Source organism: Oncorhynchus clarkii, chromosome 5 (genome assembly GCF_045791955.1).
Source record: "Oncorhynchus clarkii lewisi isolate Uvic-CL-2024 chromosome 5, UVic_Ocla_1.0, whole genome shotgun sequence".
Lineage (NCBI taxonomy): Eukaryota > Metazoa > Chordata > Actinopteri > Salmoniformes > Salmonidae > Oncorhynchus > Oncorhynchus clarkii.
In genome coordinates this window covers 96726223-96743027 of record NC_092151.1, presented here as the reverse complement: position 1 = coordinate 96743027, position 16805 = coordinate 96726223, and the positions used below count along the sequence as shown (strand labels likewise).

Here is a 16805-nt window from a genome sequence, read left to right as displayed (position 1 = left end):
GACCTCTGTGATGTGTGTGTGACCTCTGTGATGTGTGTGTGACCTCTGTGATGTGTGTGTGACCTCTGTGATGTGTGTGTGACCTCTGGGATGTGTGTGTGACCTCTGTGGTGTGTGTGTGACCTCTGTGGTGTGTGTGTGACCTCTGTGATGTGTGTGTGACCTCTGGGATGTGTGTGTGACCTCTGTGATGTGTGTGTGACCTCTGTGATGTGTGTGTGACCTCTGTGGTGTGCGTGTGACCTCTGTGATGTGCGTGTGGCCTCTGTGATGTGTGTGTGACCTCTGTGGTGTGTGTGTGACCTATGTGATGTGTGTGTGGCCTTTGTGGTGTGTGTGTGACCTCTGTGATGTGTGTGTGGCCTCTGTGGTGTGTGTGTGACCTCTGTGGTGTGTGTGTGACCTCTGTGGTGTGTGGCCTCTGTGGTGTGTGTGTGACCTCTGTGATGTGTGTGTGACCTCTGTGATGTGTGTGTGACCTCTCTCTCTCCCCCTCTCTCCCTCTCTATCCCTCTCTCCCCCCGTCTCTCCCTCCATCTCTCCCCCCGTCTCTCCCTCTCTCCCCCCGTCTTACCCTCTCTCCCCCCACCTCTCTCCCCCTGTCTCTCCCTCTCTCCCCCGCCTCTCTCCTCCGCCTCTCTCCCTCTCTGTATCTCTCTCCCTCTCTCCCCCGTCTCTCCCTCTCTCCCCCGTCTCTCCCTCTCTCCCCCCGTCTCTCCCTCTCTCCCCTCCATCTCCCTCTCTCTCCCCGTATTTCCCTCTCCCCCTCCATCTCTCTCTCCCCCTCCATCTCTCTCTCTCTCCCCGTCTTTCCCTCTCCCCCTCCATCTCTCTCTCCCCCTCCATCCCTCTCTCCCCCTGTCTCTCCCTCTCTCCCCCGCCTCTCTCCCCCGCCTCTCTCCCTCTCTGTATCTCTCTCCCTCTCTCCCCCGTCTCTCCCTCTCTCCCCCGTCTCTCCCTCTCTCCCCCCGTCTCTCCCTCTCTCCCCTCCATCTCTCTCTCCCCCTGTCTCTCCCTCTCCCCCCCGTCTCTCCCTCTCCCCCTCCATCTCTCTCTCTCTCCCCGTCTTTCCCTCTCCCCCTCCATCTCTCTCTCCCCCTCCATCTCTCTCTCCCCCGTCTCTCCCTCTCCCCTTCCATCTCTCTCCGTCTCTCCATCTCTCCCCCGTCTCTCCTTCTCTCCCCCTCCTTCTCTCTCCCCCTCCATCTCTCTCTTTCTCCGTCTCTTTCTCTCTCCCCCCTGTCTCTGTCTCAAAAAAGTATCTCATTCATGACACTTTATATGACACTATATGTATTTATTAACTTACAGTTTTCATCTCTGTTTACACTGATTCTACTGAAAGAGAAGTCCAATACGTGTCCTAAATGTAGAGTGGGAGAGATGTTGTTTACATGTAACAGATGACCTGTATAAATCACCTGCATGATGCACACGTACAGCAGACCAGAGGTCAGAAAAAGCTTTCAGCAGAAGTACTGTAAAAAAACAAAGATGTCGCAGATTACGTCTGGGTCTAGTCACAGCATGTCTCTCACAACGAGCCCCAAATCTGAGCTTCTGTAAAAGTGCTCTCAGATCCTCAGATGAATGAAGGGCAGAAATTTAAGGTGATACATTTAAAAAAAAAAAAAAAAAAAAAAATCATGGCCTTTAAATTAATCATAACTTCACACAATGTGAAATGGGGAATGTATCCCTTAATTACACGTGCTATTTCAGCCAATTACTATGTTTTATTTTATTATTGGGGGATTTATATAAAACTATAATTAGATATTTAACACAGTACTTAATAATATGGTCATAAAAACGTGTCAAGACAGAGTTGATGTGCTGTCCCAACTGTCTTATCCCACAGGGCATTAAAACGTGTCAAGACAGGGTTGATGTGCTGTCCCAACTGTCTTATCCCACAGGGCATTAAAACATGTCAAGGCAGGGTTGATGTGCTGTCCCAACTGTCTTATCCCACAGGGCATTAAAACATGTCAAGGCAGGGTTGATGTGCTGTCCCAACTGTCTTATCCCACAGGGCATTAAAACATGTCAAGACAGGGTTGATGTGCTGTCCCAACTGTCTTATCCCACAGGGCATTAAAACATGTCAAGGCAGGGTTGATGTGCTGTCCCAACTGTCTTATCCCACAGGGCATTAAAACATGTCAAGGCAGGGTTGATGTGCTGTCCCAACTGTCTTATCCCACAGGGCATTAAAACATGTCAAGGCAGGGTTGATGTCTCCGGGCATTAAAACATGCAGTTAAATGAACTCAACTTCTTTGTGACATGAACATAATAATGCTTAGTTATTACAACGGCAGATTATTAATTAAGAAACGTAAAATAAAAACCATTGAATGACCACAGCAGTAATCAGTCAAAACCTGGCCTGTCGTCCTTTAGCCTCCCTGCTACAAACCCCTGTTGAGGAAGGCACTGTGGATGGTTGTGAATATCCCTTATAGGCAACTGTACCCACTGGTTTTGACTGACAGCTGTGTGATACCATCTTGCATCTTAAAACACAACTCTTTGAGATCATGGTCTTGACAGAGGGAATTTGTCGTTGCTGGGCAAAGCAACATTTCTTTGTCCTCTTCTTTGTTCCCTCCACACAAGACAGTCCAGTGTCTGTGAAGAGTCTGTGTGTATCAATACAGTCCAGTGTCTGTGAAAGGTCTGTTTGTATCAAGACAGTCCAGTGTCTGTGAAGAGTCTGTGTGTATCAATACAGTCCAGTGTCTTTGAAGAGTCTGTGTGTATCAAGCCAGTCCAGTGTCTGTGAAGAGTCTGTGTGTATCAAGACAGTCCAGTGTCTGTGAAGAGTCTGTGTGTATCAAGACAGTCCAGTGTCTGTGAAGAGTCTGTGTGTATCAAGACAGTCCAGTGTCTGTGAAGTATCTGTGTGTATCAAGACAGTCCAGTGTCTGTGAAGAGTCTGTGTGTATCAATACAGTCCAGTGTCTATGAAGAGTCTGTGTGTATCAAGACAGTCCAGTGTCTGTGAAGGCTGTGTGTATCAAGACAGTCCAGTGTCTGTGAAGAGTCTGTGTGTATCAAGACAGTCCAGTGTCTGTGAAGAGTCTGTGTGTATCAAGACAGTCCAGTGTCTGTGAAGAGTCTGGGTGTATCAAGACAGTCCAGTGTCTGTGAAGAGTCTGTGTGTATCAATACAGTCCAGTGTCTGTGAAGAGTCTGTGTGTATCAAGACAGTCCAGCGTCTGTGAAGAGTCTGTGTGTATCAAGACAGTACAGCGTCTGTGAAGAGTCTGTGTGTATCAAGACAGTACAGTGTCTGTGAAGGGTCTGTGTGTATCAATACAGTCCAGTGTCTGTGAAGAGTCTGTGTGTATCAAGACAGTCCAGTGTCTGTGAAGGGTCTGTGTGTATCAAGACAGTCCAGTGTCTGTGAAGAGTATGTGTGTATCAAGACAGTCCAGTGTCCGTGAAGAGTCTGTGTGTATCAAGACAGTACAGTGTCTGTGAAGTATCTGTGTGTATCAAGACAGTCCAGTGTCTGTGAAGAGTCTGTGTGTATCAAGACAGTCCAGCGTCTGTGAAGAGTCTGTGTGTATCAAGACAGTCCAGTGTCTGTGAAGAGTCTGTGTGTATCAAGACAGTCCAGTGTCTGTGAAGAGTCTGTGTGTATCTTCTTCTGATACCAGAAATTCAGAAAGACGTTTCCTGACCAGGTTGTGTCATCATTTTCAGCTCATTGCTTTACGTAAAACTTGAGTTATTTTGGTGTTTACCCTTTAAAGTCTTGTTGTTTCTCTCTCTCACATTTGATCAGTCTTTCTTCTATGATTGTTTCTAATGTCCATGACACCTCTCTCTCTCTGGTCTTAATGTCCATGGCACCTCTCTCTCTCTCTGGTCTTAATGTCCATGGCACCTCTCTCTCTCTCTCTGGTATTAATGTCCATGGCCTCTCTCTCTCTCTCTGGTCTTAATGTCCATGGCACCTCTCTCTCTCTCTGGTCTTAATGTCCATGGCACCTCTCTCTCTCTCTCTGGTCTTAATGTCCATGGCCTCTCTCTCTCTCTCTGGTCTTAATGTCCATGGCACCTCTCTCTCTCTCTCTCTCTCTCTCTGGTCTTAATGTCCATGGCACCTCTCTCTCTCTGGTCTTAATGTCCATGGCACCTCTCTCTCTCTCTCTGGTCTTAATGTCCATGGCACCTCTCTCTCTCTCTGGTCTTAATGTCCATGGCACCTTTCTCTCTCTCTCTGGTCTTAATGTCCATGGCACCTATCTCTCTCTCTCTCTCTGGTCTTAATGTCCATGGCACCTCTCTCTCTCTCTGGTCTTAATGTCCATGGCACCTACCTCTCTCTCTCTCTCTGGTCTTAATGTCCATGGCACCTCTCTCTCTCTCTGGTCTTAATGTCCATGGCACCTATCTCTCCCTGGTCTTAATGTCCATGGCACCTCTCTCTCTCTCTCTCTCTGGTCTTAATGTCCATGGCACCTCTCTCTCTCTGGTCTTAATGTCCATGGCACCTCTCTCTCTCTTTCTCTCTCTGGTCTTAATGTCCATGGCCTCTCTCTCTCTATTTCTCTCTCTGGTCTTAATGTCCATGGCCTCTCTCTCTCTCTCTGGTCTTAATGTCCATGGCCTCTCTCTCTCTCTGGTATTAATGTCCATGGCCTCTCTCTCTCTCTCTGGTCTTAATGTCCATGGCACCTCTCTCTCTCTCTCTGGTCTTAATGTCCATGACACCTCTCTCTCTCTCTCTGGTCTTAATGTCCATGGCACCTCTCTCTCTCTCTCTCTCTCTCTCTGGTCTTAATGTCCATGGCACCTCTCTCTCTCTGGTCTTAATGTCCATGGCACCTCTCTCTCTCTCTCTGGTCTTAATGTCCATGGCACCTCTCTCTCTCTCTGGTCTTAATGTCCATGGCACCTTTCTCTCTCTCTCTGGTCTTAATGTCCATGGCACCTATCTCTCTCTCTCTCTCTGGTCTTAATGTCCATGGCACCTCTCTCTCTCTCTGGTCTTAATGTCCATGGCACCTACCTCTCTCTCTCTCTCTGGTCTTAATGTCCATGGCACCTCTCTCTCTCTCTGGTCTTAATGTCCATGGCACCTATCTCTCCCTGGTCTTAATGTCCATGGCACCTCTCTCTCTCTCTCTCTCTGGTCTTAATGTCCATGGCACCTCTCTCTCTCTGGTCTTAATGTCCATGGCACCTCTCTCTCTCTTTCTCTCTCTGGTCTTAATGTCCATGGCCTCTCTCTCTCTATTTCTCTCTCTGGTCTTAATGTCCATGGCCTCTCTCTCTCTCTCTGGTCTTAATGTCCATGGCCTCTCTCTCTCTCTGGTATTAATGTCCATGGCCTCTCTCTCTCTCTCTGGTCTTAATGTCCATGGCACCTCTCTCTCTCTCTCTGGTCTTAATGTCCATGACACCTCTCTCTCTCTCTCTGGTCTTAATGTCCATGGCACCTCTCTCTCTCTCTCTCTCTCAATGTCCATGGCACCTCTCTCTCTCTCTGGTCTTAATGTCCATGGCACCTCTCTCTCTCTGGTCTTAATGTCCATGGCACCTCTCTCTCTCTCTCTGGTCTTAATGTCCATGGCACCTCTCTCTCTCTGGTCTTAATGTCCATGGCACCTCTCTCTCTCTCTGGTCTTAATGTCCATGGCACCTCTCTCTCTCTGGTCTTAATGTCCATGGCACCTCTCTCTCTCTGGTCTTAATGTCCATGGCACCTCTCTCTCTCTCTGGTCTTAATGTCCATGGCACCTCTCTCTCTCTCTCTCTCTCTCTCTCTGGTCTTAATGTCCATGGCACCTCTCTCTCTCTCTCTCTCTCCGGGTTGCTGAAGGTATATATAGCCTTCCAGTACAGCCTGCTAAAGGTACAGATAGCTGACCCAGTAGACTACATTAAACAGAATGAAGGATGTGGGGAAGAAGACCCTGGAATAAGCGTCCAGCTCCAGGATATCTATGTGGATGCGTCCTTTCCTCCATCCGCCTCCTCTACACTCATCGTAACAGCAGAAGAAGCTCTGGCAGTCCTTCCCGTCCAGGCACTCATAGACACAGGCGTCCTCAAATTCCTGCCAGTATAGGTTGTTATACGTGGAGTTGTTCAACTTGATCACCGTAGGGGCAGGTCCCACTTCCAACACTGAGTAGTTCTGGAGACAGACAGACGAGACAGACGAGACAGACAGACAGACAGACAGACAGACAGATGGGTGCAGACGGGACAGACAGACAGACAGACAGACGGGCGCAGACGGGACAGAAGAGACAGACAGACAGACGGAACAGAAGGGACAGAAGAGACAGACAGACAGACAGACAGACAGACGGAACAGAAGGGACAGACAGACGGACAGACAGACAGACAGACAGACAGACGGGACAGAAGAGACAGACAGACAGACGGGACAGAAGAGACAGACAGACAGACAGAGAGAGGAGACTAGGTTAGTGGAGCATACTGCCAGAACACTGAGATAATATCAGGCTTGAGAGGAACGAAGTGCACTGTCATGTGTTGAGTCTGAGCATTCAGCATCCAGAGAGGACTGTCACTCAGATCTGGGAGCATCCATGACAGTGTCCCAAATGACACCACATTCGCTATATGGTGCCCCACTTTTGACCACAACCCACAGGGCCCATAGAGAATCCCATAGAGAAACCCATAGGGAAACCCATAGAGAAACCCATAGAGAAACCCATAGGGAAACCCATAGAGAATCCCATAGAGAAACCCATAGAGAAACCCATAGAGAAACCCATAGGGAAACCCATAGAGAAACCCATAGGGAAACCCATAAAAAAACCCATAGAGAAACCCATAGGGCTCATAGAGAAACCTGAAAAACCCACAGAGCCCATAGGGAAACCCATAGGGAAACCCATAGAAAAACCCATAGAGAAACCCATAGGGCTCATAGGGAAAACCATAGAGAAACCCATAGGGTAACCCATAGGGCTCATAGGGAAATCCATAGAAAAACCCATAGGGCTCATAAGGAAATCCATAGGGAAACCCATAGGGCTCATAGGATAACCCATAGGGCTCATAGGGAAACCCATAGGTAAATCCATAGAGAAACCCACAGAGCCCATAGGGAAACGCATAGAAAAACCCATAGAGAAACCCATAGGGCTCATAGGGAAATCCATAGAGAAACCCATAGAGAAACCCATAAGGAAACCCAAAGGGAAACCCATAGGGAAACCAATAGAGAAACCCATAGGGCAACCCATAGAGAAACCATAGGGAAACCCATAGAGCAACCCATAGGGAAACCCAAAGGGAAACCAATAGAGGAACCCATAGAGAAACCCATAGAGAAACCCATAGGGCTCACAGTGAAACCCATAGGGCTCATAGGGAAATCCATAGAGAAACCCATAGAGAAACCCATAGAGAAACCCAAAGGGAAACCAATAGAGGAACCCATAGAGAAACCCATAGAGAAACCCATAGAGGAACCCATAGGGCTCACAGTGAAACCCATAGGGCTCATAGGGAAACCCATAGAGAAACCCATAGGGCTCATAGGGAAACCCATAGGGCTCAAAGGGAAACCCATAGAGGAACCCATAGGGCTCATAGGGAAACCCATCGGGCTCATAGGGAAACCCATAGAGAAACCCATAGAGAAACCAATAGGGCTCATAGGGAAACCCATAGAGGAACCCATAGGGAAACCCATAGGGAAAATCATAGAGAATCCTATAGGGAAACCCATAGAGGAACCCATAGGGAAACTCATAGGGCTCATAGAGAAACCCATAGAGAAACCCATAGAGGAACCCATAGAGAAACCCATAGAGGAACCCATAGAGAAACCCATAGGGAAACCCATAGGGCTCATAGGGAAACCCATAGAGAAACCCATAGGGCTCATAGAGAAACCCAAAGGGAAACCCATAGAGAAACCCATAGAGAAACTCGAAGGGAAACCCATAGAGAAACCCATAGGGAAACCCATAGGGAAAATCATAGGGAAACCCATAGAGAAACCCATAGAGAAACCCATAGGGCTCATAGGGAAATCCACAGAGAAACCCATAGGGCTCATAGGGTAACCCATAGTGCTCATAGGGAAACCCATAGAGAAACCCATAGGGCTCATAGGGAAACCCATAGAGAAACCCATAGGGCTCATAGTGTAACCCATAGGGAAATCCATAGAGAAACCCACAGAGCCCATAGGGAAACGCATAGAAAAACCCATAGAGAAACCCATAGAGAAACCCAAAGGGAAACCCATAGGGAAACCAATAGAGAAACCCATAGGGCAACCCATAGAGAAACCATAGAGGAACCCATAGAGAAACCCATAGAGAAACCCATAGACGAACCCATAGGGCTCACAGTGAAACCCATAGGGCTCATAGGGAAACCCATAGAGAAACCCTTAGGGCTCATACGGAAACCCAGAGGGCTCAGAGGGAAACCCATAGGGCTCATAGGGAAACACATAGAGAAACCCATAGAGAAACCCATAGGGCTCATAGGGAAACCCATAGAGGAACCCATAGGGAAACTCATAGGGCTCATAGAGAAACCCATAGAGAAACCCATAGAGGAACCCATAGAGAAACCCATAGGGAAACCCATAGAGAAACCCATAGGGAAACCCATAGGGCTCATAGGGAAACCCATAGAGAAACCCATAGAGAAACCCATAGGGAAACCCATAGGGCTCATAGGAAAACCCATAGGGAAACCCAAAGGGAAACCCATAGAGAAACTCATAGGACTCATAGGGAAACCCATAGAGAAACCCATAGGGCTCATAGGGAAACCCATAGAGAAACCCATAGAGGAACCCATAGGGCTCATAGAGAAACCCATAGGGAAACCCATAGAGAAACCCATAGGGCTCATAGGGAACCTCATAGAGAAGCCCATAGGGCTCATAGGGGAACTCATAGAGAAACCCATAGGGCTCATAGGGAAACCCATAGAGAAACCCATAGAGAAACCCATAGAGCTCATAGAGAAACCCATAGAGAAACCCATAGGGCTCATAGAGAAACCCACAGAGAAAATCATATAGAAAACCATAGAGGACCCATAGGGCTCATAGGGAAACCCATAGAGAAACCCATAGGGAAACCCATAGTGAAATCCATAGAGGAACCCATAGGGAAACCCATAGAGAAACCCATAGGGCTCAAAGAGAAACTCATAGGGAAACTCATAGAGGAACCCATAGAGAAACCCATAGAGGAACCCATAGGGAAACCCATAGAGAAACCCATTGGGCTCATAGGGAAACCCATAGAGAAACTCATAGGGCTCATAGGGAAACCCATAGGGCTCATAGAGAAACCCATAGAGAAACCCATAGGGCTCATAGGGAAACCCATAGAGAAACCCATAGAGAAACCCATAGAGGAACCCATAGAGCTCATAGGAAAACCCATAGAGAAACCCATAGGGCTCATAGGGAAACCCATAGAGAAAATCATATAGAAACCCATAGAGGAACCCATAGGGCTCATAGGGAAACCCATAGAGAAACCCATAGGGAAACCCATAGAGAAACCCATAGGGCTCATAGGGAAACCCATAGAGAAACCCATAGAGAAACCCATAGAGAAACCCATAGAGAAACCCATAGTGCTCATAGGGAAACCCAAAGGGAAACCCATAGGGAAACCCATAGGGCTCATAGGGAAACCCATAGGGAAACCCAAAGGGAAACCCATAGAGAAACCCAGAGGGCTCATAGAGAAACCCACAGAGAAACCCATAGAGAAACTCATAGGACTCATAGGGAAACCCATAGAGAAACCAATAGGGCTCATAGGGAAACCCATAGAGAAACCCATAGAGAAACCCATAGGGCTCATAGGGAAACCCATAGAGAAACCCATAGAGGAACCCATAGGGCTCATAGGGAAACCCATAGGGCTCATAGGGAAACCCATAGAGAAACCCATAGGGCTCATAGGGAAATTCATAGAGAAACCCATAGGGCTCATAGGGAAACCCATAGGGAAACCCATAGAGGAACCAATAGAGAAACTCATAGGGCTCATAGGGAAACCCATAGGTCTCATAGAGAAACCCATAGAGAAACCCATAGGACTCATAGAGAAACCCATAGAGAAACCCATAGAGAAACTCATAGGGCTCATAGGGAAACCCATAGGTCTCATAGAGAAACCCATAGAGAAACCCATAGGACTCATAGGGAAACCCATAGAGAAACCAATGGGGCTCATAGGGAAATCAATAGAGAAACCCATAGAGAAACCCATAGAGAAACCCGTAGAGCTCATAGGGAAACCAATAGAGAAACCCATAGGGCTCATAGGGAAACCCATAGAGAAACCCATAGAGGAACCCATAGGGCTCATAGGGAAACCCATAGGGCTCATAGGGAAACCCATAGAGAAACCAATAGAGGAACCCATAGAGGAACCCATAGAGAAACCCATAGAGGAACCCATAGGGCTCATAGGGAAACCCATAGAGAAACCCATAGAGGAACCCTTAGGGAAACCCATAAGGAAACCCATAAAGAAACCCATAGAGAATCCCATAGTGCTCATAGGGAAACCCATAGTGAAACCCATAGTGAAACCCATACGGCTCATAGGGAAACCCATAGGGCTCATAGGGAAACCCATAGAGAAACCCATAGAGAAACCCATAGAGAAACCCATAGAGAAACCCATAGGGCTCATAAGGAAACCCATAGAGAAATCCATAGGGCTCATAGGGGAACCCATAGAGAAACCCATAGGGCTCATAGGGAAACCCATAGAGAAACCCATAGGGCTCATATGGGAACCCATAGGGCTCATAGGGAAACCCATAGAGAAACCCATAGGGCTCATAGAGAAACTCATAGAGAAACCCATAGGGCTCATAGGGAAACCCATAGAGAAACCCATAGGGCTCATAGGGAAACCCATAGAGAAACCCATAGGGCTCATAGGGGAACCCATAGAGAAACCCATAGAGGAACCCATAGAGAAACCCATAGGGAAACCCATAGAGAAACCCATAGGGAAACCCATAGGGAAACCCATAGGGCTCATAGAGAAACCCATAGAGAAACCCATAGGGAAACCCATAGGGAAACCCATAGGGCTCATAGGAAAACCCATAGGGAAACCCAAAGGGAAACCCATAGAGAAACTCATAGGACTCATAGGGAAACCCATAGAGAAACCCATAGGGCTCATAGGGAAACCCATAGAGAAACCCATAGGGCTCATAGGGAAACTCATAGAGAAGCCCATAGGGCTCATAGGGGAACTCATAGATAAACCCATAGGGCTCATAGGGAAACCCATAGAGAAACCCATAGAGAAACCCATAGAGCTCATAGAGAAACCCATAGAGAAACCCATAGGGCTCATAGAGAAACCCACAGAGAAAATCATATAGAAAACCATAGAGGACCCATAGGGCTCATAGGGAAACCCATAGAGAAACCCATAGGGAAACCCATAGTGAAATCCATAGAGGAACCCATAGGGAAACCCATAGAGAAACCCATAGGGCTCATAGAGAAACTCATAGGGAAACTCATAGAGGAACCCATAGAGAAACCCATAGAGGAACCCATAGGGAAACCCATAGAGAAACCCATTGGGCTCATAGGGAAACCCATAGAGAAACTCATAGGGCTCATAGGGAAACCCATAGGGCTCATAGAGAAACCCATAGAGAAACCCATAGGGCTCATAGGGAAACCCATAGAGAAACCCATAGGGCTCATAGGGAAACCCAAAGAGAAACCCATAGAGAAACCCATAGAGGAACCCATAGAGCTCATAGGAAAACCCATAGAGAAACCCATAGGGCTCATAGGGAAACCCATAGAGAAAATCATATAGAAACCCATAGAGGAACCCATAGGGCTCATAGGGAAACCCATAGAGAAACCCATAGGGAAACCCATAGAGAAACCCATAGGGCTCATAGGGAAACCCATAGAGAAACCCATAGAGAAACCCATAGAGAAACCCATAGAGAAACCCATAGTGCTCATAGGGAAACCCAAAGGGAAACCCATAGGGAAACCCATAGGGCTCATAGGGAAACCCATAGGGAAACCCAAAGGGAAACCCATAGAGAAACCCAGAGGGCTCATAGAGAAACCCACAGAGAAACCCATAGAGAAACTCATAGGACTCATAGGGAAACCCATAGAGAAACCAATAGGGCTCATAGGGAAACCCATAGAGAAACCCATAGAGAAACCCATAGAGGAACCCATAGAGCTCATAGGGAAACCCATTGAGAAACCCATAGGGCTCATAGGGAAACCCATAGAGAAACCCATAGAGGAACCCATAGGGCTCATAGGGAAACCCATAGGGCTCATAGGGAAACCCATAGAGAAACCCATAGGGCTCATAGGGAAATTCATAGAGAAACCCATAGGGCTCATAGGGAAACTCATAGAGAAAACCATAGGGCTCATAGAGAAACCCATAGAGAAACCCATAGGGCTCATAGGGAAACCCATTGGGAAACCCATAGAGGAACCCATAGAGAAACTCATAGGGCTCATAGGGAAACCCATAGGTCTCATAGAGAAACCCATAGAGAAACCCATAGAGAAACCCATAGGGCTCATAGGGAAACCCATAGAGAAACCCATAGGGCTCATAGGGAAACCCATAGAGAAAATCATATAGAAACCCATAGAGGAACCCATAGGGCTCATAGGGAAACCCATAGAGAAACCCATAGGGAAACCCATAGAGAAACCCATAGGGCTCATAGGGAAACCCATAGAGAAACCCATAGAGAAACCCATAGAGAAACCCATAGAGAAACCCATAGTGCTCATAGGGAAACCCAAAGGGAAACCCATAGGGAAACCCATAGGGCTCATAGGGAAACCCATAGGGAAACCCAAAGGGAAACCCATAGAGAAACCCAGAGGGCTCATAGAGAAACCCACAGAGAAACCCATAGAGAAACTCATAGGACTCATAGGGAAACCCATAGAGAAACCAATAGGGCTCATAGGGAAACCCATAGAGAAACCCATAGAGAAACCCATAGAGGAACCCATAGAGCTCATAGGGAAACCCATTGAGAAACCCATAGGGCTCATAGGGAAACCCATAGAGAAACCCATAGAGGAACCCATAGGGCTCATAGGGAAACCCATAGGGCTCATAGGGAAACCCATAGAGAAACCCATAGGGCTCATAGGGAAATTCATAGAGAAACCCATAGGGCTCATAGGGAAACTCATAGAGAAAACCATAGGGCTCATAGAGAAACCCATAGAGAAACCCATAGGGCTCATAGGGAAACCCATTGGGAAACCCATAGAGGAACCCATAGAGAAACTCATAGGGCTCATAGGGAAACCCATAGGTCTCATAGAGAAACCCATAGAGAAACCCATAGGACTCATAGAGAAACCCATAGAGAAACCCATAGAGAAACTCATAGGGCTCATAGGGAAACCCATAGGTCTCATAGAGAAACCCATAGAGAAACCCATAGGACTCATAGGGAAACCCATAGAGAAACCAATGGGGCTCATAGGGAAACCCACAGAGAAACCCATAGAGAAACCCATAGAGGAACCCGTAGAGCTCATAGGGAAACAAATAGAGAAACCCATAGGGCTCATAGGGAAACCCATAGAGAAACCCATAGAGGAACCCATAGGGCTCATAGGGAAACCCATAGGGCTCATAGGGAAACCCATAGAGAAACCAATAGAGGAACCCATAGAGGAACCCATAGAGAAACCCATAGAGGAACCCATAGGGCTCATAGGGAAACCCATAGAGAAACCCATAAAGAAACCCTTAGAGAATCCCATAGTGCTCATAGGGAAACCCATAGAGAAACCCATAGTGAAACCCATATGGCTCATAGGGAAACCCATAGGGCTCATAGGGAAACCCATAGAGAAACCCATAGAGAAACCCATAGAGAAACCCATAGGGCTCATAAGGAAACCCATAGAGAAATCCATAGGGCTCATAGGGGAACCCATAGAGAAACCCATAGGGCTCATAGGGAAACCCATAGAGAAACCCATAGGGCTCATATGGGAACCCATAGGGCTCATAGGGAAACCCATAGAGAAACCCATAGGGCTCATAGAGAAACTCATAGAGAAACCCATAGGGCTCATAGGGAAACCCATAGAGAAACCCATAGGGCTCGTAGGGAAACCCATAGAGAAACCCATAGGGCTCATAGGGGAACCCATAGGGCTCTGGTCAAAAGTAGTGGATGACGTAAGGAATAGGGTTTTATTTGGGACGCACCCAGGTCTCCACATCTCTGACCTCATTCACAGGCTTAAAGAGGAGGGCGTATCACATACATCTATCAATATCAGACAGAGCTCAGCAGCAACACAGATCCTATCAATATCAGACAGAGGTCAGCAGCAACACAGACCCTGTCAATATCAGACAGAGGTCAGCAGCAACACAGATCCTATCAATATCAGACAGAGGTCAGCAGCAACACAGACCCTGTCAATATCAGACAGAGGTCAGCAGCAACACCGACCCTGTCAATATCAGACAGAGGTCAGCAGCAACACAGATCATATCAATATCAGACAGAGCTGAGATGTCCACTAACACCCTAAAACAGCTTCAGAGATGTCCACTAACACCCTAAACAGCTCAGAGATGTCCAGTAACACCCTAAAACAGCTTCAGAGATGTCCAGTAACACCCTAAACCAGCTCAGAGATGTCCAGTAACACCCTAAAACAGCTTCAGAGATGTCCAGTAACACCCTAAAACAGCTTCAGAGATGTCCAGTAACACCCTAAAACAGCTCAGAGATGTCCAGTAACACCCTAAAACAGCTTCAGAGATGTCCAGTAACACCCTAAAACAGCTTCAGAGATGTCCAGTAACACCCTAAACAGCTCAGAGATGTCCAGTAACACCCTAAACAGCTCAGAGATGTCCAGTAACACCCTAAAACAGCTTCAGAGATGTCCAGTAACACCCTAAACAGCTCAGAGATGTCCAGTAACACCCTAAAACAGCTCAGAGATGTCCAGTAACACCCTAAACAGCTCAGAGATGTCCAGTAACACCCTAAAACAGCTCAGAGATGTCCAGTAACACCCTAAACAGCTCAGAGATGTCCAGTAACACACTAAAACAGCTCAGAGATGTCCAGTAACACACTAAAACAGCTCAGAGATGTCCAGTAACACCCTAAAACAGCTTCAGAGATGTCCAGTAACACCCTAAAACAGCTTCAGAGATGTCCAGTAACACCCTAAACAGCTCAGAGATGTCCAGTAACACCCTAAACAGCTCAGAGATGTCCAGTAACACCCTAAAACAGCTTCAGAGATGTCCAGTAACACCCTAAACAGCTCAGAGATGTCCAGTAACACCCTAAAACAGCTCAGAGATGTCCAGTAACACCCTAAACAGCTCAGAGATGTCCAGTAACACCCTAAAACAGCTCAGAGATGTCCAGTAACACCCTAAACAGCTCAGAGATGTCCAGTAACACACTAAAACAGCTCAGAGATGTCCAGTAACACCCTAAACAGTTCAGAGATGTCCAGTAACACACTAAAACAGCTCAGAGATGTCCAGTAACACCCTAAAACAGCTCAGAGATGTCCAGTAACACCCTAAACCAGCTTCAGAGATGTCCAGTAACACCCTAAACAGCTCAGAGATGCCCAGTAACACCCTAAAACAGCTCAGAGATGTCCAGTAACACCCTAAACAGCTCAGAGATGTCCAGTAACACCCTAAAACAGCTCAGAGATGTCCATTAACACCCTAAAACAGCTCAGAGATGTCCAGTAACATAACAGAGCCTCTGTTAGAACACAGCCAATCAAGAAAGAAATCATTTAGGTGACTTTAGAAGGCCGCTGTACAAATGTAAAAATATACCGCAGAGGTTCCTAAAATAACCTTTTCATATATAAATATATATATATATATATATATATATATATATATATATATATATATATAGTATTAATAATGAAGGATCGGGGGCTCTGACTAATATATAGCATTAGTAATGAAGGAGGGAGGGCAGACCAGGCTCTGACTAATATAGAGTGTTAATAATGAAGGAGGGCAGACCAGGCTCTGACTAATATATAGTATTATAGACCAGGCTCTGACTAATATATAGTATTAATAATGAAGGAGGGAGGCCTCTAACTCATATATAGTATTAATAATGAAGGAGGGAGGGCAGACCAGGCTCTGACTAATATATAGTATTAATAATGAAGGAGGGAGGGCTCTGACTAATATATAGTATTAATAATGAAGGAGGGAGGGCTCTGACTAATATATAGTATTCATAATGAAGGAGGGAGGGCTCTGACTAATATATAGTATTAATAATGAAGGAGGGAGGGCAGACCAGGCTCTGACTAATATATAGTATTAATAATGAAGGAGGGAGGGCTCTGACTAATATATAGTATTCATAATGAAGGAGGGCAGACCAGGCTCTGACTAATATATAGTATTAATAATGAAGGAAGGAGGGCTCTAACTCATATATAGTATTAATAATGAGGGAGGGAGGGCAGACCAGGCTCTGACTAATATATAGTATTAATAATGAAGGAGGGAGGGCTCTGACTAATATATAGTATTAATAATGAAGGAGGGAGGGCTCTGACTAATATATAGTATTAATAATGAAGGAGGGAGGGCGGACCAGGCTCTGACTAATATATAGTATTAATAATGAAGGAGGGAGGGCTCTGACTAATATATAGTATTAATAATGAAGGAGGGCGGGTTCTGACTAATATATAGTATTAACCTTATCATTGTAATATTACTAATACA

At 46.5% G+C, this 16805-nt stretch overlaps 1 protein-coding gene across 1 annotated transcript in view; it reads right to left on the bottom strand.

Moving 5' to 3' along the window:
* Positions 1-5866: 5866 nt before the first annotated feature.
* LOC139410297 (gamma-aminobutyric acid receptor subunit gamma-3) overlaps positions 5867-16805 on the bottom strand; it is a 244740-nt gene continuing 233801 nt past the window's right edge. The window contains exons 9-10 of the mRNA XM_071155787.1: positions 15866-15892; positions 5867-6157 (exon numbers count right to left, since the gene is read on the bottom strand). Of these exons, the coding sequence (XP_071011888.1) occupies positions 5867-6157; positions 15866-15892 (318 nt within the window). The remainder of the gene's footprint in view (positions 6158-15865; positions 15893-16805) is intronic.